This window comes from Vipera berus (genome assembly GCF_964194415.1).
Source record: "Vipera berus genome assembly, chromosome: 5".
Classification (NCBI taxonomy): domain Eukaryota; kingdom Metazoa; phylum Chordata; class Lepidosauria; order Squamata; family Viperidae; genus Vipera; species Vipera berus.
Window position 1 is genome coordinate 47,290,453 of NC_138207.1, and position 24,814 is coordinate 47,315,266.

Below are 24,814 nucleotides of genomic sequence, written 5' to 3' on the forward strand. Positions count from 1 at the left end.
ACTAGAGACTGCTCTATTAACACTAATCTGCTGATCGTTTATTTGCTCTGTTTGTGTGAGGTTTCTCTGGAGAGAAGAACATTTTTTCAAAGTCCAGCCATCTCATGAGAATATGCAGACATGTGGAAATGCTTCTCAATGCAGACACAGCTTGAGACAATTTGCTGTGCAATGCTTACTTCTTTCCTAGTCTTGACCATGTTTCTAATGTTAGGGCCTTCCTTCTGTCATTTTCTAGAAGGGGGGTGCTGTAAGTTTGTGTGACCTTAGCACTAAATATAACTAGGAATTACCTTCCATAATGATGTCAACTGATTAGGTTAGCAGGTTGATGGTAGCTACAATAAGACATGACATGTTCTAATGACTTATTTTAGCAGGGACACAGAAGCAGCATGGAAGAAGATACAGGAAAGACAGAGGGTCCACAGGTGCTGACAAAGATTTTAACCTTTGTTGCTATAATATCAGTATTTCACAGGCCAGGCGGTTTGGTAACCCACTTCCAGACCATCAAAAATTGATTTAATTGCAATTTTCCCCCCAATTCAAAGTACTGAAGCTTGACTAATTGGAGTAATAGAGAGTAATAAGGCTCTGATTTAAAAAAAGCTTTCCTTTGCCTCCTTTTGTATCTTGTGTCATTGCCTGTCAGAGGTCATGGAGCCTGCATATTCTATGAGACTGAGTTGCCTTCATTTGGACAAATTAGTTTACCCAACAGTAATTAAAATGCCAATGTGTGTTGGGAAAACCTGAATGCAGTTGATGGGCACATTGGTGAAGGATCTGACAGCTTTGGTGGTTGCTCTCGCACTAACGTGTTGGTGCAGACTCAAAGGCTGCATAAGTTTATGACTGTGTGGATAATACAGTTCTGTGGTTGGAAGAGGCTCTCTTGTCAGCATGCTCTGTCCCTCTGTTTCTTTTTTGACACTTAGGTTCATTCCTTCCCCATATCTAAACTCTTTGTCCAAACAAGATGTTGTTAACCTACTTTGTCATATATCAGATCTGTTCCTAAGAAATAGCTTTCTCTTGCTTCATTGATTCTTTGTATACAGTAGTTTTCAGAATGGGACAATTAGAACTAATTTAAAATATGTGCAGATGAGAGCAAGGACTCAGATTAAAACCTGCATGTGTAATCCAGACACTATATACTGGATTAAAAAGTTCTCAGATAAAATTATTGACTTAAGATGAGACAAAAACAAAAGATTTTTTAAAAAAGATATAAGGAGAACCTTAGATTTTATCTACTCCAACCTGCTACTCAGTCAGGGTCCACTAGACCTTTTTTAAGAGATTATCATCCAGCTTCTGTTTGAAAACTCGAGAAAAGAGCACTTAATGTGGCAACCACCTGTTATGCTAGCAGACTGTTTATTTTATCAGGAAATTCTTTCTGATATTTAGCCTGATATACTGTATTTCCCTATAGCTTTAACTCACTGATTCTGGTCCTGTCTCTGGATAATATAGAATTAATCCACTCCCCCTTCTACATGACAACTCTTCAGATGTTTGAAGACTAATATCATATCTCCCTTAGCTATATATTTGGTAGCAAGCCAGATCTCATTCATGCTATACTTCTGCCTTTCATTTTTTGTTTGATTGACCTAGATGTAAAGCTTACATTTCTTCTTATTAAATTCAGTTTATTCATTTCATTTCATGTCAGATCTAAAGTGTTAGCCACCCATTCTAACTTTATACCACCTGCAGTCATTGATAAAAAATGTTGAGCAGTATAGGCCTAGAACAGAGCTCCATTGAACTCCACTTACCGTAATAACTTCTCTTCATGCTGAAGTGGAAGCATCAATGAGCACTCACTGGGTACAATCAATTGTGACTTCAATTTTGCCTTCTTTTGGGAATTGTTTGTAGTTGCTCCTTTAGAACAGTATTTATTTTGTTGGGTTCCATATCCTTCCTGAGCAGTTTTCTTTTTTCCTACATGCAAACAGATAAGCAAACAGAATAGTGTATGACCTGGGTCCCTGGAGGATTTTTTTTTGTTTGTTTGCTTGTACTCTTATGTTGAGGGTGAAGGTTCGTTCTCCAAGCTTGTGGGTAGGTTTCCAAACATTTCGTTACCAGGCTAGGTAACATCTTCAGCAGAGTTGAACTTGTATGTGTCTATTGAGAGGCGGGGAGACTATACAAAGGAGAGATTAGTGAACATTCCTAATAATATTCCAAAAATGCTGCTGTAACTAAATCCCACCGGTAACTAATTGAGTCCTCTGGATATGTAGACAATGTCTTACTTGAGGTAGTAACTTAGAAATAATAATAATAATAATAACAACAACAACAACATAAGTAGTAGTAGTAGTAGTAGTAGTAGTAGTAGTAGTAGTAGTAGTAGTAGTATCTTTATTCTGGGCATCAAAAGCCGTAATATAACATTCAAGAATAAAATTATAGTCCTCCTGTTGTAACAATCTAATCTGTATAAGAAATGATTAAAATTTAAATTACCAGCACAAGCTAAACATCAACATTTTAAGATTAAGATTATAAAGGTGATATGCCATCAAAAACAATAGTGAATACAGAATAGATTTATGTAATTTGGATAAAACTATGGGATAATAATTAAAATAAAAATAGTTAACATGAAATATAAAATCTACAAGCAAACTAAGTATTAATATTGTAAATATAAAAATATAGTAATGTGGTTAAAATAGTGTACAAAGGAATGACAGTAACTAAAAAGGCTGAAGAGCTAAAAATGGTAACCCCTCCCCCACTAATATACAAATTTATGGGCATAGTTATGTCAGCCTGATGGATCTAATGATTATGGGTAAGTGATGTATATTAGTGTAATCATGGTGCATTTGTCGTAGAAAAGCACCTAAACCAGGGGTGTCAAACTCGCAATGTCATGTGACATGTCACAATGTATCTCAACTTTTTTTCCATTGCCAGCAATGGGGTGGCCGTGGTTTCAGCATGAGGCATCCAGCCTGGAGGCCGGCAGTTTGACACCCCTGCTCTAAAGTATATAATTAGTGGTTACTAACCATCTGTGGGTGGAGTTTTCATATAATATAACAGAATTTTAATACATTTAGAGAAGTAAAGTTATTACGATAATATGGTAATTAAATTAAAATTTATCACTACTTAAGAAATTTGGACAAATGACCCTAAAGTTCCTGTTAGAATGGCAGTCAAGGAGGACATGGGCTGTATTTTATATTGCCAACATCTTACATGAGGTGGGCACATTTCTAATTTCATCTTTCATACTTATGCTCCTAATTAAATTAAATTAATTTATGAAACATAGGATTCTCTATCATGAAGGCTTCAATACTTCCCCTCCACTTCTGAGATGGCTAGTTTAGTTTCCATGTTACCTAATACTGCTGAATAATCTGATTTCTAATAGTCAAGACCTTTTCAGCCCTTAAACTCCATTTTCCCTTTGATGATCATCCACATTCAGTGGGAAAACAGAACAAATCCCATTTTGGAACAGTACCATTGTTGCTATATAAGCAAGACAGCTGGCCCAGTCTGTAGCCTGTGTCTGACTTTATCTCTAATAATACTTTAGTTCATTCTTCCACTCACATGTCACTGCCTCAGATCTCATATAATTACCATCCACACCTGTTGCCTAATGCCTTCCCACCCTTCTCTGTTCTGAAGACTTCAGGTTTTCTGTAGGAACTCCAAGCAGCAAAGAATAACTAGATTTGCCAAGGCTTTCTACAAATGAACAGTAACTAACATTGTCAAGAAGCCCTGCCAAGTGCTTTTGGAAACTACATATGACTTTCTATCAGCATACTTTTCCTCTAGATCAGAGGTCCACATCCTTTTGAGCACCAGGGACCGGTTCCGTGGAGAGAGGTTTTTCCACAGACTGGAAGGTGCATGGTTTTGTGTGCTGCCTGCATCCTGTGGATGGGGCTTTGCTTGTTTGTGCGGACCAGTTGCTGGCATGCCGAGGCCCGGTACTGGTGCACGGACTGGGGGTTGGGGACCTCTGCTCTAGATGATCACCCAAAAAGCTAGATTACAGTTATTGGTCGTTTTCTCACGGCAGTACTAATAAAAGCTGTCGTTTTTCATCTGCAGTTTCTGTAATCTGTTTTCAAAGTGTTCCTTTTGGGGTCCTAAAATTTCTTCTCCCATGTGCACTTCTGTCACATACCTATCTCGATGATGCGAGAGGAAAAATTTGAGACAGGAATTATTGTTTGGATTCCTGGTGCAAGAGATGCAGAGTAAAATATCTAATTAATTGAAAAGGCTATTCAAACGTAGAAAGAGTATAGAAATCAGCTAATGATGCTCATGTTTCCAATCTATTACAACAGGTTTATTTGCAATAGCTGCACAAGCCCAGCCTGAATGTACTGATTCTTTGGAGTCTGAAGTAAAGGGATCCTGATTTGGGGAATAAGGCAACTGGTAGGGATACTACCAACAGAGAGAAGTAGCACCCTATGCCCAAAGTTATGGGAGGAGCTTTGAAAAATGGGAGATAAATGAAGAAGATGCAACATTGAAGTTTCTCCCTGCTGGCTCTTTGTTCTTAGGGGGACATAGACAATTATCCTCTGCATATCCCCTACCCATCCTTAACGGGAAACTGTGGAATGGAAAGAGTTGCTGAACAAAATGTAAGTGTTAGAAGTTTTTCCAGAATCTTCTGTTCTACTTTCTGTAGGAGATAGAAATTACTTTTTCCCAACCAAATTTCCTTGTGGAAGATTAGTCCAATAAAATAATAGTTGGAGATTGAGGGACATTGCTAATGGAGAAGATTATTATTGTACCTGGGAAGAATTTGTTTGGAATACGGTGTTCCTTCTTAAAGACCTCAAAAATATAATAGATGAAGAATAAGTGGCTTTGCTTAATATGGAAGATTAAATTAAATCAATTTAGGGTTGAGCAAAGATGAAAATATTTGAGATACCTACATTTTCTCAAAATCAGTTTGCAAGAGATGAATGGGAATAGCTGGCCTGATATTGGCTTTTTTATTATCAATGTTTTTAGGAAGCGATTGTAAATATGCCATTCTTTGCACGAAGAAAACAAATTTATTAGAATGCAGCAATTATAAAAAGAATACATCTATCTAAATATATCCAGGGCATGTAATTTTATTGCTATTATTCTGAAAGTTTTTAATCCCAATTCTACTTCTTCATAACAAAACAAAGTATAAAATATTAGACGAGCAAATAACATTTTCTTCCTTGTAATTACAATTCAGACATTTAAAAATAAATTCTTTGTGCTAACAACAAAAGTTATGTTGTGGAAGTGAAATGCGATGTAGGACCTTATATTTGCCCTCAATACTAGAAATTATTTTTATTTGAATTATGAGAACTTGCAGATTCTTCTAGAATGGGATGAATTTGTGGTTCAGATTCTGTGTAGTTTGTGGGAAGTGGTGCAATTTGCAAGCCAACCCACCAAGAAATTTCTAATCCCAATCACAACAGGCTATACAAGCAGAATAGCGGGGATTAGTGTTGATGGTCTCCACCCCTCTCTTCAGTCCTATTGACATACCTTGATGCTAATTTAGACCTGTGCAGCCACTGGAAGGATGTTGCATACCTTCTTCTGAAAGACCTGTGTGTCTGTGTTGAGCAAAGGAGAGAGAGAAAAAGCAAGACAGAAATCTTAAAAACTGAATTGCCCACTTCAGTGATTTCCAAGCTGCTATTATGTTTCTAACCACGGTAATTGGCTTTACCATTTATTAATGGCTTATGCTAAAGAGACAAAAAGAGACAAAATTCAGGATTTTTTTTTAAAGTTCTGGGCTCCATTGAGTACAAGACTGCTTGCTGACTTGGGGAATCAATTGATGTGCCGCCCTGTATTTAAGAGCTTGCAGATGTTCTAAAGACTTATCTTGGGTAGCCCATGAGGTGTGGAATGAATTCTTGTGTTTGGATATTTTGGTGAAAAGAATATGCTGCTAGTTGATGCATAAAAAGCAGTCTGTTAGCTCAGGTTCTTGGCATTCTCAATGTAGACCTTAACAAAACAAAATCCAAAAAGTTAATACATTTATGTCCTCAAAATGTGATGGAGGACTTATAAATTCTAGAAATATGCCCGGGTAGCTTAGCTTTTAAGAATATGAGAATTGTACTACAGTACATCTAAGCACAGCTACTTAGGGATAGGTGGTTTAATGTGTGAACTGATTATATTTTATCAGAATTTCCAGATTTACAAATATTTTGATTTCTTTGAATTGATCTCTTAGATAGAAGGAGCCACTCTTTCTTCATAAATAGTTGTGAATATAATTTTTAACTTCTTTCCTGTGTATACATTGCATAGTCAGTAAAATGGATGGTCAGTTCTGATCCATATAGTGCTATGTAATGTAATCACTTTTTATTTTATTTTATATATTTATTTTAGAGAGAAGGGCACTTGTATGCAAAGATCAGTGATATAGAACAAATCTATAAAATTCCATCAAAGTTATGGTTTGAGAAAGAACTGGTATAAAATGTTTTACTGATGATGTAAAATTCTATCAATAATAGCTAAAATAGATAAATAATGTTTATCTAAGCAATAAATGTTGGAAGTGCCACAAAAGAAAAGAAGAAACTCCAAGAAGAAATATTCTATTATAACGTGGTGGAAATGTAACAATCCCGTCCCCAAATAAATATTGGAGAAATGTTCACAGCACTACTCAGAGAATTTTAGGAATCAACTTTAAAGTGAAACCACTTTTTTAAAAAGAAATTCGTGAATGAGAGCCTGTTTAATATAGTGATTAAGGCATTAGACTAGAAGCCTGGATGCAGTGAGTTCCAGTGCTGCCACATCCACAAGATTGGTAATTTTGGGTCAGTCACTTTTTTTTTACAAATTTTATTGATTTTCTAATATTATGTTCACTTATTTGAAAAGCAACGTGGTGGCTGAGTAGTAGTAATTCAATTACATACAGATATCATTAGTACAGATTTCAGATTGCTACCATAAACATTTCCTCTCTTTTTCCCTTCATATATACTGTCTATTTGTAAATTTAAAGAGAAGTTTTATCCTATCAATCACATAGAAAATAACTTTCTTACATATAGCCATAGTTTTTAGTTTACACATCCTAGTTGATTTAACATGCAATCTTTTAGACAATCAATGACCTAATATATTTTTCAGTTTTAATTTCCACTAACATTTAGATTTAACGTTTGATGTTTATCATTCCCAAGATTTTTAATATACTCCCAATTCATCTCACCATTCCTCACAAAATCTAATATTCAAAATACACATCCCATCTACTTAACTTCTCACCCTCTATGTCAACAAATTAAGGGTACAATATGATATCCTTCCTTTTTGCTAGTTTTCAGTTGATATTTTTTAGGTAGTAATCAAAATTTCTTTTTATTTCAGTATTTAATACTTCCTCTCTCTTCCTCTTTGCATCTGCTATCTCTTGCTTAAACTAATAATTTTTGCTTTAACGTTCCATATATATCTGTTTATTACTTTAATCAATAAGTTTTTAGCTTATCTACATTATTCACCTTTACGTGACCTTTATGCACAAATCAATATTGAAATTAGCTATTAGTATTTATACTGCTAAATTTTAAATACCATTTTTTAAAATCTCAGTTCATAACAATGTCTTGTGTTCAACATGCACCTCTTATCTATTTAAGTAAATTCTGTTTTAGATTTCAATAAGATGGTCGAAACTCCATTCTTCTTGAGACTTATTCTGGCTTTTTTCCTTTGCCAAGTCATCTTCCATGTCCTTGTTTTTGGGTCATCAAACCAATCTCCTTGTAATATCATGTATATTAGTTGATATTGGCAAAACCATCCGGTCGCCATTTTTTTGAGAGGACTTGTAAATCTAGTGGGTCATCTCTTTATTCTTACATATCGACGTGGTTGTTCTGAATTGTGTATCTTCTCATCCAACTGTTCTTTTTCTAGATCCTCTAGTTCCTTCTGAGTTGTATAGGAAACCTTTTCCTTCTTCCAAGTTGTCGATGTCTTTTCTGGATTTTCAAATGTCAATATTTGATGAATAGTAGATTCTTCTGTCATAGTATTTAAATATTTCATTTTTTATATTGTATTTTGTATGGATGGTTCTTTAATTGTGGTCAAAGTTTGGGCTTTCATATCTGGGCTGTCTTCTTGTTCCTTCCCATAGCCTCTTAGTATTTCATTGGTTGTGGTAAGAGTTTGAATTAGTGTTTTCAATATAGAGAGAATTTGTTGATCTTCATCCATAAGGAAATTTTGTTCCTGGTCTTCTTCCATATTGGTATTTTAGACTAAAGGCTTTACACTTAGAAAATCCAAAAGAGAGAACAAGTTTTTTTTTCTAGGTAGGGAACACAAAGCCTTTCACAGCTGTTGTTTCAAAAATCTCAAGGTTATGTATTTTATCTATTTCCCTGGGCAGTCAGCCAGGCCCCTTTTAAAGTTTGAGTCCCAAAGTTATTTTAATCTTTTCAGTTTTTCTTCTTTTTTATAAGAAAAAACCCAGATTTCCAACAGAAGTAGACAATAAAAAATAAAAAATCTTTCAATCCACAAGCTTTGATAAATAAAGTTCCAATTGGGATTCAGTTACTTTTTCAAGGTTTAAAACACCCCTGGGTAAGTTAGTCGCTGCTCTTTCTGGAGAGAGGGCTAAAATCCCCCTTCCCTCACCGCAGGGGGGAAAATGCTTAGCAGCTTAAGGAGGTACAGAAAATAATTAGGGTGTAATAGAGATAGATCTCACCCAGTCTCTTCCGCGCTGCTTTAAAAGTTGCCTGGTGGAAAATGTGAGTTCGGCTGTTCACTGCCTAGGGATGAGCCATAATGGCCGGTCCTTTCGTTAGCCGGTTTGGAGGGATTGCCAGGTCTAATGGGAGAGTAGCGGCTCTCCCGCGATCCAGCGAGCGCCCCTCCTTGCTGGTCGCCTCTTCAGGGCAACTTTCGGCCCTTTTCAGGACCCCCCAGCAATGCGAAACTGGACTGGGGAAAGAGAGCAGGTCTCCCAGCCGTCCATAGCGGCTGCATGGCAAACTGGAAGTCTCTGGGTCAGTCACTTTTTGTCAGCCCTAGGAAGTTGGCAACTGGCATCTATTTATGATGGTTGCAGTGTCTTGGGGTTATGTGATCCCCCTTTGCAATCTTCTAACAGAGTTAATGGGGAAGCCAGTTTCACTTAAGAATAGTGTTATAACTTCACAGTGTCAGTGATTCACTTAACAGCTGTGGTAAGAAAGGTAGTCAAATGGGGCAAAGCTTACTTAACTTTTTCACTAAGCAACAGAAATTTTGGGCTCAAGAGTAGTAGAGTACTACCTGTATTATTTTTAGGGAAGTTTTTGCTTTTTTTCCTTTGCCTTCTTTTTGAGATTTATAAACAATATAGTGGAGATATTGAGATTAAAATTTATACTTTATATAATAAACATTTCAGTATACTCTGCATGAAATTTGTACTAATGTTACATTGAGTAATAATTGTGCAATCCTAGTCAAGATCTGTTCATTTATAAATACCTCTTTTGAAAATATACCTTTGTTTTAAATGTTATAAGTACTATACAAATGTTTTTAATAAATAAAATATAAGGATTATGACACTAAAAACAATAATTATACAAGCATAGTTAATATACTTAAAAGTCAGAAATGCTATAGTTTTATATACAGTATATATCTATATGCTCTTTAATATTGTTAAATAAAGTTTTCTTAACTGGAAAAGGAAAAAAGATAATTGTACTAATAGATTAGATTTAGAGAGTATAAACAAAGTGCAACGTTGCATTTGATCTTTCCATTCCAAGCTTTGGCTGAATTCCTATGTAATTCTCCCTACCAGTACCAATATTGTTTTATTTTTTATTTAGAAACTGCCCATCTCTGGATGATGTAAAAACAAAAAGGTTAAACAGCATAAAAACTGAATATAAAACATTTAAAATAGAGGCAAGAATTGCCAACATTCATTATTAAATATAAATTAAAAGGCAGGGGAGGGCCTTCAGGGTGCTCCTCTTTTACCCCAAACAGCATGAAAGAGCCAGTTCTTTAGATCAGGGCTTTTCAACCTTTTCACCCATTGTACCACTTTTAGGATATGGCAACATCTGAGTACCACCAGTTGCCTAGCAAGGTGTCAAAAACTTGATGACAAAAAAAAAAAAGGAAAAAAGTGATAAAGTGCAGGTAGTCCTCGACTTACAACAGTTCGTTTAGTGACTGTTCGAAGTTACAATGGCACTGAAAAAAGTGCCCCCTAAGCCACAGCCGAGCAAGATGCCTGCCTGCCCGCCCGACCGGCAGCTCTCTTCCTCCTGTCCAAGGTTTTCATTGTTGTGAGCATTTCTGTTGAGGATTGGCAGCGGGGGTGGGTGTTTGGTTTTTATTTTCCCCCCCTCTGCTGGGTGGTTGCAGCAGGTTTTGGTCACTTCACATGACCCTGGGACACTGTGACCATCATAAATATGAATCAGTTGCCAAGCATCTGAATGTAAATCACAAGACCCTGGAGATGCTGCAACATTCCAGCTGATCGGCGCTTCTTCTGGGCTCAGCAGAAGCACCAGGATCAGCACCGAGCTCCAGCTGGAGCCTGGCGCTGATCCTGGGGCTTCCACTGAGCCCTGACAGCCCTGAAGAAGTGCCGATCAGCTGGAAAGCGGCACTAATCCTGGCGCTTCCACTGAGCCCTGACAGCCCTGCAGCTCCAGCCATCTCTCGCTCAGGCTTGTGCGGTGCTGCCACCGGTTCAGCTCATTCTCCTGCCCCGCTACCACTTTTCTAGGATGGTCGTGTACCACCTGCCAGGTGTCAATGTACCACAGGTGGTACCTGTACCACTGGTTGAAAAGCCCTGCTTTAGATAGTTTTGAAATGCCAGGAGACTGGGGGTCCTTCTTGCTTCTAGGGAAGAATGTCCCAAATGGAACCATGTTACAGATATTAGGATGATTCAGGTATGTGTTTGGCTGTCCAGTGCTATCAAAGCATCTTGAAATAGTTTGCTGACAGATGCTTCCCTTGTTTTAGGAAATGGATATCATACGATCATTATGGCACAGTTATGATTTTGCCTGTATTAATGTTCTGCATATCAGAACTGGTATTAAAAGAACACTTTCCCATATTCCTTATTCCAGTTCTCCCTAATCTGCTGCCCTCCAGCGATATTGGATTTTAATCCAATAAACTCAGCTAGCATGGGGGAATATACAAATTGTCCTACTTCAGTGACTTGACATGGACTTCTTGAGATTTGTACTATTCTTTTTTTGTCTGTTGAATTGTCAGGCATGGAAACTATGCATTGCAATTCACAAGTCTTTGGCATATTTATTTATGTATAGCACAAATATTTAATAGTGATACAAATCTAATATTCCTTGTTTTCTTCTTTAATAGTTCATTTGTGACTGGAACAGCATGCTGTGGACATAATTCACCTTTGAGAGTCTGGGACTTAGGGAGGTAAGAATGGCATGAATAGGAACTAATGAAATCATTTAGTTCTTCTAAATAGAAGAACAACTAGGAGCCCTGGTGGCACAGTGGTTAGAATACAGTATTACAAACAAACTTTGCCCCATCCTGATGGGGCTCAAGTTTGACTCAGCCTTCCATCCATCCTAATATAAAATAGTAACCTTTCCTATGCTTTTTGTCTTATTTCCCTAGTTACTGGCAATGTAAGTCTGCAGGGTCTTCTTTTGTCTATTCTGCTTTTTGCTAAGAGTTGGCTTGTCTTCCCTTGTTTTTTCTTTCAAATGATTAAATTATTAAGTATACATTTCATAGCCAGTAATCCATTTTATTGGCATTGTTGAACTTACATCAAGAAGTGACTTATGCCCCTAAATTTGGTTATTGCTATCGTATTTGGTAACTTATTGTGGATTTTTTGCCAGTTAAATATAAGGAATAAATACATGAGATGTCTCATTCCCTGAGATATAAGTGCAACGATTCACAGAAAAACATTCTGTACACAGAAATCTTTTTGCAGAGCAGTATGCTTATAAAGTTAATTGATTATAATACTGTGATACAGAATAATATCATGGTTTCTTTGCATTAAGGAGGCTTAATCTAAATATTGCATTTAGACTATGGGAAGATGATGTTCAGTTTACTTCATATATCCAGTCTCCTTGCCCATGAACCTTTTCTGGGTTACTGCACATAGAAACGACAGCTCTTACAAGCAAATAGGGAGTGGCTTTGTCACCTTTTCTGCCTTTCCCAAGGAAGCCTCCACAGATAATAAAGCTATGTAGAAAATAGGATTAAGGTAATGAACAGGCAGGATGGAGTTTGATCTTTCAATAAGGCAAAAGCCTGACTGACAGGCAAAGCTAAAGCCTGGGAGACTAGCCAATGAGATTCTTCTTACAGTGGGTGCAAATTCATGGGTCCCTCCCTTTTTAGTTGTTGAAATGGAATGTAGTATGCCAATGGGCAGCCCCTCTTGGGCCTCTCAAATGGGGAGGAGTGGACATTGCATAATTTAGATATAATCTATAGTTGGTCAGACATCCTCACATGAGGAATGATTGCTGGCGAAAACTGGGCCTTTACAGAGAAAAAGGATCAAATAGGTGTGTCTATAGCTCTCTATGCCATCCTTTTGTCTTTTTAAAAAATTTTGTTACTACATTATTCTTTTTTAAACAAGGACTATTTTTATTTGTGGGTGCTTCTTTTTAGAGGACCGTTGATCTTATGTTATAGAGAAAACTATGTCCATCTCTTTCTCTCTTGTTTATGAGTAGCTTCAAGCATTCAAAATAATGCAACATTCACTACATTTTGCTCCTTACTCTAAAAAACGTCCACTGGTATGAGGTAACTGTAATTGTGTCTTTTCCTGCCATTATTGTACAATATAAATAAAATAAAACTACATTCAAATTGACATTTCAATCTCAATTGTTTTAGGAATATTCCCATTTTGGGACATTCCGACCATAATGCATTATTTGTGGTATAATTTAGAGCACTGAATATTATTTCTTTAGAGCAGTCTTGCTCCTCGGTGATAGTGCTACCTCATTTTTGATCCTTGTTATTCAAAAAGAATGTGGATTTTTAGATTTTTTTTAATCCCATCTTTTATTACTTTATAAGTAATTCAAGGCAGCAACATACCTTCCTTCTCCTCCTCCTGTTTTCTCCACAAGAAGAACCCTGTGAGGCAAAGTCTGTTTGTCAGCATTCATGCTTAAGGCAGGACTAGAACTCACAGTCTCCTGGTTTCTAGGCCAGCACCTTAACCACTAACTATATCAAATTGGTTCAATTTCTCAGTATGCCATTAGATTTGTTTGTTTATTTTTCTCCTTTTTCTGTAACCCTCATGGATATCTTACTTGCCAGATACGGATGTATTTTTTACATTTTTATACCACTCTCTCATTAGACACAATGTTACTTTCCAAAATACCACCAGTAATAAAATCCATTAATATCCTTCTCACAAAATTTGTATAAAATCCATTAATTCATAAAACTCGGTTGCCCCAAGTTAACAATTCAGTGGATCATAAAATAAATTGATACAGAGCTTTCATTCAAAGCACAAAAACCAGTCTTAGATTGTCATATTTTAGACATATTATAGAAATATAGTTCTCTGTAGAAGTCTATAATGTTGGGAAAGATGGAAGAATAAAGAGGAAGACCAGCAGCAAGGAGGATGGACTCAGTTCCTATGGCACTACTGAACAAATCGGATTGGAGATTGGATTGTAAAATTAACCAAATTTGCAGAAATGGTGAAGCTGACAAGCTTGGTCAGAGAAAAAGTAAAACTTTTCTCAAAGACTGAAAATCTTATATGGAGTTTTTATTGAAAGAAGAAGAAATTGAACTGATAATCTCAGGATTTGCAGATTAAGAAGAGGTTGGGAAAAAGTTAAGAGGGTGTTCAATAGAGGGGTAGAAGGCATAGTTGTGCTTTGGTTTTTCTTATTTTTTTTTCTAGTTCTTATTTTATATTTTTGTTTTTATTTGTTCTGTATATTTTTACAACACTAAAAAAAATTAAATATAAAGGATCAGACTGGAGACAGATGTCCTGGAGAATATCTATCTGTGTGGTAGCTGAAAGTCAGCACCAACTGAATGGCACATAATCATTGTTGATTACTAGATATCAAGTGTCTATTTTAAATGTATAGTTTTCATTGCTTTACAAAATTTCAGAAATATAAGGCCCAGGAGCATGTCAAAGGACAGTGTATTCTAGAATAAGGGTTACCACTGAGAAAAGCAGCATCCTAGTATATAGATCTCTTATAAGGGCAAAATCTTGGGTCACTTTTTCTGAATGTTCATATAGGAAGGACAAAGTTATATAGCCAGTGGTGGGATTCAGCTGGTTCACATCGGTTCAGTTTTTGTTGACTTCGGCGAACCAGATGATGCCCTAAATAAGAGTGAAGAAATACACTTGGGCTTTGCAAATCCAAGGATCTCACAGTCAGGAACTGGGAAGAGTCTTCACAGGAGCAATCTTGTTCAATACTCTTATACGCTCCTTCTTTCAGGGATTGACCAATGTGACATGGAGCAGCCTACCAGAAAGTCCCCAAGTCCTCTCAGAAAATCCTCAGACTCCGTTGAGTGTCTGGAATAGACCATCCTAACTGCTTCACCCTTGCTGTCTTCAGCCTGACCATAATGTGCTCTGACCATTGGCAAAAATAAGACATTGTGATTTTTCATGTTCAGATTATATCAACCACATCAAGCATATATCCACCAAATGATTTGGGGGCAGAATGACTCAGAATAAGCTTCTAGTTGTCCTTGCCACCCTGAATTTTAACATCAACTCAGATTCCTTGCTCAAAGTATGTTTGTTTTAGTCCCTTAATACTAATAGTCACTTGTGAGATGCTGCTGTTGGGCAATGGCCCAGCTGGTACACCAACCCAACGTTACCTAGATAGCCCAGGTTCACATACAGGCACTCGTAACCATTAAAAGTTAGTGTTATTAATCACTGCTGAATCTCCTAACGATCACAACTATTCCTTGTGGTTTCTGCAGAAACTTTAGAAACAGAAAAACTCAAAAGGACAAGCTGGAAGTGACCAAATGTGTGTTGCTAAATAGGTATAAACACTTGAATATACGTGCTTTCTTCTTTAAATATCTGGCAGTAAAACTGGCTGCTAGTGAATGCTAAGTCAGGAGAAATGATCATCTGATCAAGGAGTCTTTTCTTCATACTCTAATACAGGGGTCCCCAACCCCCGGTCCGTGGACCAGCACTGGCCTGCGGCATGCCAGAAACCGGTCCATGCAAACAAGCAAAGCCCCATCCGCAGGATGCAGGCAGCACACAAAACCACACTCCCTCCAGTCTGCAAAAAAACCTCACAGAACCGGTCCCTGATGCCCAAAAGGTTGGGGACCTCTGCTCTAATATATACTATTGATATTATAGCTCAGTGTCATAGGGCTATGCAATGCTTAAAGAAAGTATGCTTCAGAGCATGCGTGGTTGATCAAAGAGCACCTGTTGGCAACTTCTGAAAGCAGCTGCATCTCTTCTTGGATTGCACAGGTGCCATTACAAGCTGAAGCATGATCCTGGGAAGAGATGTGCTTGGTTTAAGGAATAGTGAATGAGTGCTGTGATTGTGGCCATGCACACTCCAAAGCACCTTTCCTTTTCCAGATTTGAAACAACTGCACATCCATCATATTTAAATATATTTTAATGATATATTTTAAAACATTTGTTCTCTTTCCCATTCCTATGCTCTTTTTAAAAAAGTAATTGTGACTGCTTTTTTTTTTTTACTTAAAAAAGGAACCATGTAATTTTTACATTTCAGTTCTCAATTTCCTTAATGCACTGAAACTGGTTTCATGCCGTCTCTGGCACCAAACCAACACCTTTGCATTGTCCTACTTCTTAACCCTTTCTAGCATATTGAAATTTTGTATCTGTCCCTCTTTAACCTCTTTCTGTAATTAGTTTCTCTTGTTAGCCGTGCAAAGTGGGCTGGCCTGCTACCTACTCTACCTTTTGAATGATGACTGAGCACATGTGGTTGCCTTTGGCTTGTGGTTCCACCCCACCCCCAGGTAATAGCAGTGGGCAGAAGGATAAAGATTGCAGTTCTTTTTTCCCAATGGAAGAAGGAAAAAAAAGGAAATGGAATGAGGGAGAGCCTGCGTGAAGAGAAAGACAAAAGTCTTTACCTTTCAGGCTCTTGGATTTGTTCTTTTTCATCTTTTTGGTGCTTTTTCTTCTTTCTTCAGATAGGGATATATTGAGGTAGCTAGTATGCTACATTTAGTTTAAGCAGGCATATACATAGAATGAAGGCTATTGCTAAGCACATTGGTTTGTGCTTAAATTGTAAGCCGCCCTGAGTCTTCAGAGAAGGGCGGGATATAAATGGGATTAAAAAAAAAAGTAGCCTTGACCTACAACTGATAGCAACCATTTGAAATTTCCACTGATCCCACCTCGCAAAGGTACTTACAAACTGGTTCCAAAGTTCTGACAGCCGCTGTCCTCCCCACATAGTGACATGACCACATTTCGTGCCCTCAGCAACCAGCCTGCATTTACAGCCATTTGCAATATCCCATGCTCACTTGACTGCAATTTACAATATATTTGCTGAATATCAATGTTTATTTCTGGTTTTCAGCAAAAATATTCCACAACAAACAATGGGTTTGCTTAGTGACCCCAGCATTTGCTTAACAGCCTTGGATTTGCTTAACAACCATGGTGATTTGCACATGGTTGTAAAATAGGGGTTGGTTATGTGGGTAACTTGCTTTACAACTGTCACAATTAGGACCTTAATGAGCAAGTACCATAACAGTTGTAAGTTGACTTTAACCTACATATGCATATGAATTTGTGCATACTTGCTTGCAGATGCATCTACACAGGGGTGTCAAACTCGCAACATCACGTGACGTGTCATGAAGTGACTTTTTTTTCCATTGCCGGCAATGGGATGGGCGTGGTTTCGCCATGATGCATCCGGCCCGCAGGCCAGCAGTTTGACACCCCTGATCTACATGCATGTTAGCTTTAGGGAATTCATACAATGAGATTGAGATTAAGGACACTAGGCCAGAAACCAGGACACTGTGAGTTTTAGTGCTTTAGTTAACTGGATAATTTTGAAGCACTTACCAGCTCTAGGAGGAAGGCAGAGGGAAACCATTTCCAAATATGCTGCCAAGAAAATTGCTTGGATTGGCTAGGAGTCATGACTGATTTCTAGACACACCTGATCTATACAGAGCCAGGTTTAAACATTTTCCAAAAGTTTTAATAGGAACGTTCAACATATCATACATAAAACTGAAACCTGAGTTGAATGGAAAAGCCATGAGGAGTTGTTCTGCAGTTGATTTTTGAATGTTATAGAAGCACAGCAAAGCTGCACATGTATAATTTGACATTCTCTTATAATGGTCTTTTGCATTTCCCTTGTGGAGAAATGGATACGTTCCACACAAATTTGGAATTTGCATCTCAGTATTGATCAAGATAACCAAATTGCCTTTTATGTGCAGTTTTGTAAAAAAATAAATACACCCCATTGAAATGTTTGACTCTCAATATGTTTCAACATACAAATATTTGATCTTTATGATCAATATTGTTGACTGACTGACAAAGGTGATATAATAAATACGTAGCATTTACACTTTGAAATCTATTGTGCAATTTAGATGAATATAAATTTCACATGTGGAAAAAGTAAACCTACATTTATACTACCTCAAATACCTAAAATTAGAATCAGGTGCACCAGGAGCAGATTTCAGCCTCTGTTGCTCACCCATCAGACCCTTGCAGCCATCAACTGAGCACAACAGCGAGAGTAAGAGCGATTTGGACTTCCTGCCAGCTTCCCTATTGACTTTGCTTGTGGGAAGCTGGCAGGGAGCATGGGAAAACACTCCTGTTCTTTAATTGACCCGTGGAATTGCCTACCATTTTCTTGGGAAGAGGGGAAATAAAGGGAACCACAGTTTGTGAGGAAAATTCCTCTGCCACTCCCCATCCCGGCATATCCCTAAGGTCTGCCTCCCTCCAGGGTGGAAGAGGGCTGACCCATCGACTGGCAGCATCTCCCAGCCAGCCTTATCTTGCCAACAGGCATCTGAGTCATTATCTCATTGTTCGCTTGCTGCCCACTGCTCTTAAAGGATTTCAAATTTCAGCCTTGGTTCCAAAGCAGCCAATCACTGCTTCCCTGTTTCTGCCAGTCAGTTGGGTGCAGGGGCTAGAGAGAAGCGGGAAGAGGGATGGGGATATGCCCTTCCCACCTTCCCTTGTGCCACATATCCTATGGGTTTCTGGGAAGTGTAGTTGGAAGATGGGGTAGCGCTGAAGCAGCCATAACTTCCCAAATTTCATTCCCACAGGAGTCATGGATCCCAGCATTTAGTCCAGTTAGTTATTTTGATTCAATAATTGTTATCCTACACCCAGTGATGACAAATATTTTGGGCTCGGTGCATCAAAACGTAGGAAAATTTCTAACTTAACTGTTACTGGTGTGTCTCTTTCATACACACATATACCCTGAACAAAAGAGAAACCCTGTAAGTAAGTAAGAAACCCTGTAAGTAAGCCGCCCTGAGTCTTCGGAGAAGGGCGGGATATAAATGGAATTAAAATAAAATAAAATAAATAAATTTGTACTTCACTCCCAATCCTTAAATGGAATTTCATTGATTTCAGTGAAACATGTTTTCAAGTAAACATGTAATACCATCACAGCTGTAATATGTTCTGGGGAGACTTGAACTTTCTTTTTCTTAGCTGCCCTTTGTAGCATGAAGAATTCTTTTTCTGCACATAAAGAACTAGAACGCCCTTGAGTTTTCCTTGAATTAATGACTTTTGACCTTCTCCATTCTTTTTTTGGCTCCCATTCCCTTGCTTACAGAGCATTTCTATGACACCCTAAATAAATTATCTTCCATTATATTATGAGATGAGATTCTTTGATTCTGAGCAGATTCATGTTTATAAGGCATTTTTGCTATTTCTTTAGATGGCAAGAGAATAAATCATAAACAGCATCTAAATATGGTACAGGAACATAATATTTTATTCCTGGGTTTAGCTCAATCCTGGATTTCTTTCTTCTTTCTTTCTTTCTTTCTTTCTTTCTTTCTTTCTTTCTTTCTTTCTTTCTTTCTTTCTTTCTTTCTTTCTTTCTTTCTTTCTTTCTTTCTTTCTTTCTTTCTTTCTTTCTTTCTTTCTTTCTTTCTTTCTTTCTTTCTTTCTTCTTTCTTTCTTTCTTTCTTTCTTTCTTTCTTTCTTTCTTTCTTTCTTTCTTTCTTTCTTTCTTTCTTTCTTTCTTTCTTTCCTTTTTTTTTCTGAGACCCCCAAAGTGCTGACTGTTCAGAAAGAAGCTATACAGTGGCTTATTCTCACACAACTCCCTACCAATTCTCCATACTACACTCGCCCCATTTCAGAGAATTCCCCCACCTTCCAAGACATTCTTCACATTCTTTGCAGAGAAAAAGGGTTAAACGTCTGAATTTGGGGGTCACCATGTTATACAAATTGCAATCTAATAGTTTTTACAAGAACGCACGTGTGCTTAAAAAAAGGACCTTGGGTAAAAAAGGCAAGGAGACAGACAGTTTGCTTTGTCCTTTCTCTCCTGAATGTTTCTTGCCATTGTCATATCGCCGTGTCTCTCTTCCCTCTTTGCTTCTGGGAGGGAGGGAATTGGTTTGATAGTTAAATTGGCCTGTAAAGCAGAAGGACTTAGTGCCATTTCTGTTTGTTTTCCCAAATAAAAGCCCCAGAGGGGTCTCTTTTGCATCATTTTGGCTTTATTTGAGGAAACTGCCTTTTTCCCATCGCTAGCTTGTCAATTTATCCTCTGAACTTAACCTTACGACAACCAGGACAACAAAAACGTCCAGGGTCTCAGAGCTAGGAAAGGTAAAGAAATTGTATCTCTTTATTGGATCCTTTAAAGTGTGTGTGGGCTAATTCAGAGTCACCAGAAGAAAAGAGGGCAAAAGCTTTCTCTGTCTCCATCAGTGCAGCTTATCATTACGATCCTAGCCAAACTAAAGACATGTATGCCTCCAGCTGGCAAAAGGAAGCATTATAAATTAGGTGCTGTCTGGAGTTAACTTTTTTCAGAGAGGAGACTGCTGTAGAAAACTAGTTATTGTTGTGCCCTAGAGTGCTTTTTATGTTTATTCTTTTATAAACTGTCTTGGAAAACATGTTAATTTATTGATAAACTTTCAGCTAGGAGTTCATCGAAGGAATAAATTGCTTTTTCTTCTAATTGATTGTTTCTCATGAATGTCTTGTACAACCATAAGGTTTACTAGAAACAGGCATTGCAAATAAAAGCAAACAAAAATGATTTTTTTCCCATTATAAACATATGCCAGGAGAGATATCTGGTTTTAAAAAATGGCACAACAGGGCCATATATAAAAATGGCAAAACATAGCCATGTATAAAGTGTTTTATTTATTTATATAAACACAGACACACGGTCCTGGAACATGATAGATCCTGGCTCCTGTTCACTGTTGTATTTGATGGAGAAAATACAGTGTTTTCATGTATTTCGTGTACTTTAACTAAATGTTCCTTCTCTCTTTAACTATACTTTCAATTTTTCTTTCTTCAATGAAAGAACAGGAATCGCTACTAAAAAGTAAATGTCCAATTAAAAAAAGTCTATATTAAAAATATACATTATTTATATTAGTCCATATGAATGAACTATATGATTACTTGATTGAAAATGAATGAACTATATGATTACATGATTGAAAATATTTAACCTGTGAAATTTGGGTATGACCACACAGAATTAGCTTGGTAGTGCTTTATCTTTCAGGAAACTTACAATTATTAAAAATAATTGTTGGAAAAGTGTTGTCTATAAGACAGGTTTTTGTTTTAAAACTTATTTTTAATTTTTGAAATGTTGTAAAAGATACATTCTTATTGTTGACTTATTTATATCAAAATTATTATTCTTAGGTATTCACACATTAATAGTGAATTTAAATCAAAACCATATCATTGGGTTAGTACATCCTGATAATAAAAATAAAGAACAGGACAAAAAAAACACTTTTATATGTTTAGAGAAGCACATTTGTTTTTCCAATCAAAAGAATCAAAAGGGAGAAAATGCAGGTGATCCTCCCAAAGCTTAGAAAGGAGAAAAGGATATTCTTCCACGTTTGCAAAATTGTAATACTCATTTGCTCCTCAAGAATAAATACATAAAAACTGTACAAGGTGTATAGACATCTTACAAATAACCCATTGCAATTTTACTTAACCAACTACAGTGGGCTATCGAGAGATGTGGAATTTAAAAGCAACTGTGTATTAAAATAGATTTTTGTCTGTGAAAATACATGTCTGTCTGTGGTATAAGATACTCTATTGATGTCTCAGAAAATGACTAGAGCTCACCTTTACAAAATGAAGTGTATTCAGCAGCAAAGATAAGAAATCCAGTAACAATCTTTTATTTTATTTTTTTTATTTTAATTCCATTTATATCCCGCCCTTCTCCGAAGACTCAGGGCGGCTTACAAGCTTAGCAGTAGCCTTCATTCTATGTATATGCCTGCTTATTAGGGCTTTCACCAACTTATTTGATTCTGTTGTGGCTTATTAATTGTATGAGGGTTTTTTTAGTTAGTGAAATTTGTTGTTTGAGCACCATTTCAAGAAGAATACTATTGTGGCAAATTAAAACAAACTGATTCCTCCTCCAGATGACTGTGTGTTCAGCACTCCAGCTATTGAGCAGGCAACCTTTGACTTTGCTAAGATGATAACTGCTACTTGAAAAGAACTTGGGTGGTAGTGATAGATACAAGAGCTTCTTATCAACTGAAAAGAGACGTTATTAGTAGGCATTCAGATATTTTTGTAGTATTTATGAACAGAAAAAATACTTTTTAAGTGTAGATTTAAGATAATTTAAGAACTTTCTCTTCCATAAACTAGTCAGATGATGTTCAACTAATATAGGATAAAGTGGGACTATGATTTACCTCTCTGATCTATGGAACTGAAGGGGGTGATTGTTTGTGCCAGCTGACCCACGTGAGCAGTTATAAGTACTTATTTGAGTGGTTAAATCAATTTGTCAACTGGATCTTATTCCCAAGGCTTACTTTTGCCACAGAATACCATAACAGCTCAAAAGACAAATGAATAAGTGTCCAGAAATAATACTTTGAAGAAGAGTTGTTAGATGGAAGAAATGGCAAACTGCTTTCTGTCTTTCATCCATCCCACAATATCCAGAGCAATGACTTCTCCAGTTCTGTTGCTAATTCCCACTTTCTTGCAGACTTAATTTTGCAATGAAATCTCTTGGAGCTGAATCCTCCTACCTTGTAACCATGCATTCTGGTTTTATTTTTTTTTCTGTGGCTCTATTCCATATAACTATGATTTTGGTCTGCTTATTTTATCTCTTCCCTAGTACATTTTACATATATTTGATGAAATGTGCTCCATCTTAATAACAATTTATGATACAGTAATCCTGTTATTAGGAAGATTATTGCATTTGCAGATATTATAGCTAACTTTTCTGAAATATTTTTCTACATAAATGAGAGGTCTCAGGGTTAACTCTTAAAGTTAAACTGTTTCCATCTGCCATCAGCTTTAAATTTTATTCTTTTGTGGCCTGGAATATAGGTGAGGTGCTGATGGGAAGCCAAGTCTGGGACAAAAGAGAAAATGAGCACTTGTAAATGCTGAATATCTCTTGACAAGATAAAGCAAGTTCCTGCGGACATAGTTACAGTATAGGCCTCACAGTAATGGGATCTTATAAATGGAGATGTAGAACATACCAATGTTATGCTTCCAAACTGAAATGCCATCCCTATACCAGTGGCATGGCCTCTGTCATGTTAGATGAAGCTCAGTCAGCATCTGCCTGTCTTGTCTGAGAATGAAAGAGACTTTCTGAGGCTGTCAATCACAGGGTTTTAAAAATGCTGTTTTCCTTTTGCCCCTTCTTTTTCTTTGAAAGAAAAAAGAATAAACAGTAAAAATAGGGAGGTTATTAATGGAGGATAATGCCTGGAACTCTAACAAAATTTGGTGAATGAGAAGGGGCAGTTATTTATTTAGCACTATTATGAACCCTCTGCGTCTTGCCTTCTAATGTTGATTAGTGTAATATCAAAAATTGTGATGATAGTGATATTAATCCTAAATGTTAAAAGGGTTTAGCTATTTCTCTCATACTAGAATAAATCAGGCAAAATAAGAATTCAAAATCGGTATCCTATATAGTACAATTTACAGAAGCAGCCCACATTTCTGCATTTGTGGATCGTCTATTATACCAGTTCTTGCTTTTAAACCTCTTGGTAACTTAAACTAAAAAAAATCCTATTTTATTCTCTTTTCTCCTTTATTTTTTCTTTATATCCATTCTGTTGAATACTGGAAAAAGTAAAGAGTGATATTCTTTAAGCATATCCAACTGAGGAACAGTGCCAATTGAAATTAAAGAGAAATTAAAGGATCCCTGTTGCCCTCCTGAGATGAATTATAGTTCTCATCATCCCTTACTATAGGTGCAATTGGCTAAGGCTAATGGGCTTAGGAATCCAACATACAGAGGGTCACGTGTTGCTCATACTAGACAAAGGGGCATCTGTCTGCTTTATGAGCAATCATGTGCATGGCATTTTAGACTTCTTTTTTTTACAAAGTGAATTTTTTTCCAGATTTTGCAACTAAAATCTGGAGAGTATATCTGATAACTTTCACTACCACATTTCCCATCTGATTGATTCACTTGGGTTTATTTAAACAGATAGAAAAATGTTTTCAGTTCATCAAGATGCTTTTGCCCTAAAGATAAAGAAGCACCCTTATTAGTTGTTCCCCATTTTAAGGGAATAAAGGAAACCAAGGCTCAGCATTTCTAGCACTAGGACTAGGCAAAGGAAGGTATCCAGGCTGCACTAACATCGATGGCTCTGTGAGGCTGTATACCTGGCCACGATTAGTAGGCATGGTGCCTAGTATCAAACCTATCAAACCTCAGTTTTGCAGTTTCTAACCAATTTGTAAAATTTTCTTCTTCGGGTCCTCTTTTTTCCTAAGATGATGGAATTCTACTTCCTTCCTTTTTGAACTACAGATGTCATTGCTTCTTGACATAGGTTTGTAAAGCAAACTGGCTATACTTCTTCCCTCCAAGAGTTAATATCTTAACAGCTTGTCCAGCGATTCCTGCCTTGAGAAATACAAAGTAATAACACAGCACCCCTGGATTCAGGTTTCAGAATGGGGGAAAGAGATGAGGATTAATTCCTATACTTGATGTTAAAGCTTGTCCGAGAGGTTTGCTTTGGGGGGAGCATTGCTAGGGCCGACTGGTCTTGCTAAATGGTTGCTAAGGCCCTGGCATTGAGGTCCAATGGAGTGGCCCATAGTCACGGTCACGGAGGGAATTACACAGCCACAAAGAAATTGTTATTCTCTGTAATCTGCTCTTTGGAGAGTGACTGGGGGAGATGGACTGGTCCCAGCATGTTGTCGGTACTGTGATCACAGAAGCGTGTTGGCTCTAGTGAACGGGTAGGGTCACCTTCTGATCTGGGGGATACCAGTGCTGCTGGTACTAATCTGCTTTCTCAGCAATTTTGCTCCTCTGACACAACGGTGTTTACTTGTTTGAACATCTCCTGGGACTCTATTTCACCTATTGTGTGGTCTTTATCC

The 24,814-nt window shown here is 37.1% G+C and overlaps 1 protein-coding gene and 1 long non-coding RNA gene across 2 annotated transcripts in view; one reads left to right on the top strand and one right to left on the bottom strand.

Annotated features, from left to right (window-relative positions):
- The window catches only part of FBXW4 (F-box and WD repeat domain containing 4), an 88,744-nt gene that overhangs the window by 55,138 nt on the left and 8,792 nt on the right, over positions 1–24,814 (top strand). Inside the window, exon 6 of the mRNA XM_081328171.1 lies at positions 11,446–11,511. Within this exon, the coding sequence (XP_081184297.1) occupies positions 11,446–11,511 (66 nt within the window). The remainder of the gene's footprint in view (positions 1–11,445; positions 11,512–24,814) is intronic.
- On the bottom strand, positions 1,945–22,985 carry LOC308668331. The gene is made up of 3 exons (XR_014026495.1): positions 22,924–22,985; positions 5,566–5,636; positions 1,945–1,962 (listed from the first exon to the last, which is right to left on the bottom strand). It is a non-coding gene; the product is annotated as an uncharacterized lncRNA (long non-coding RNA).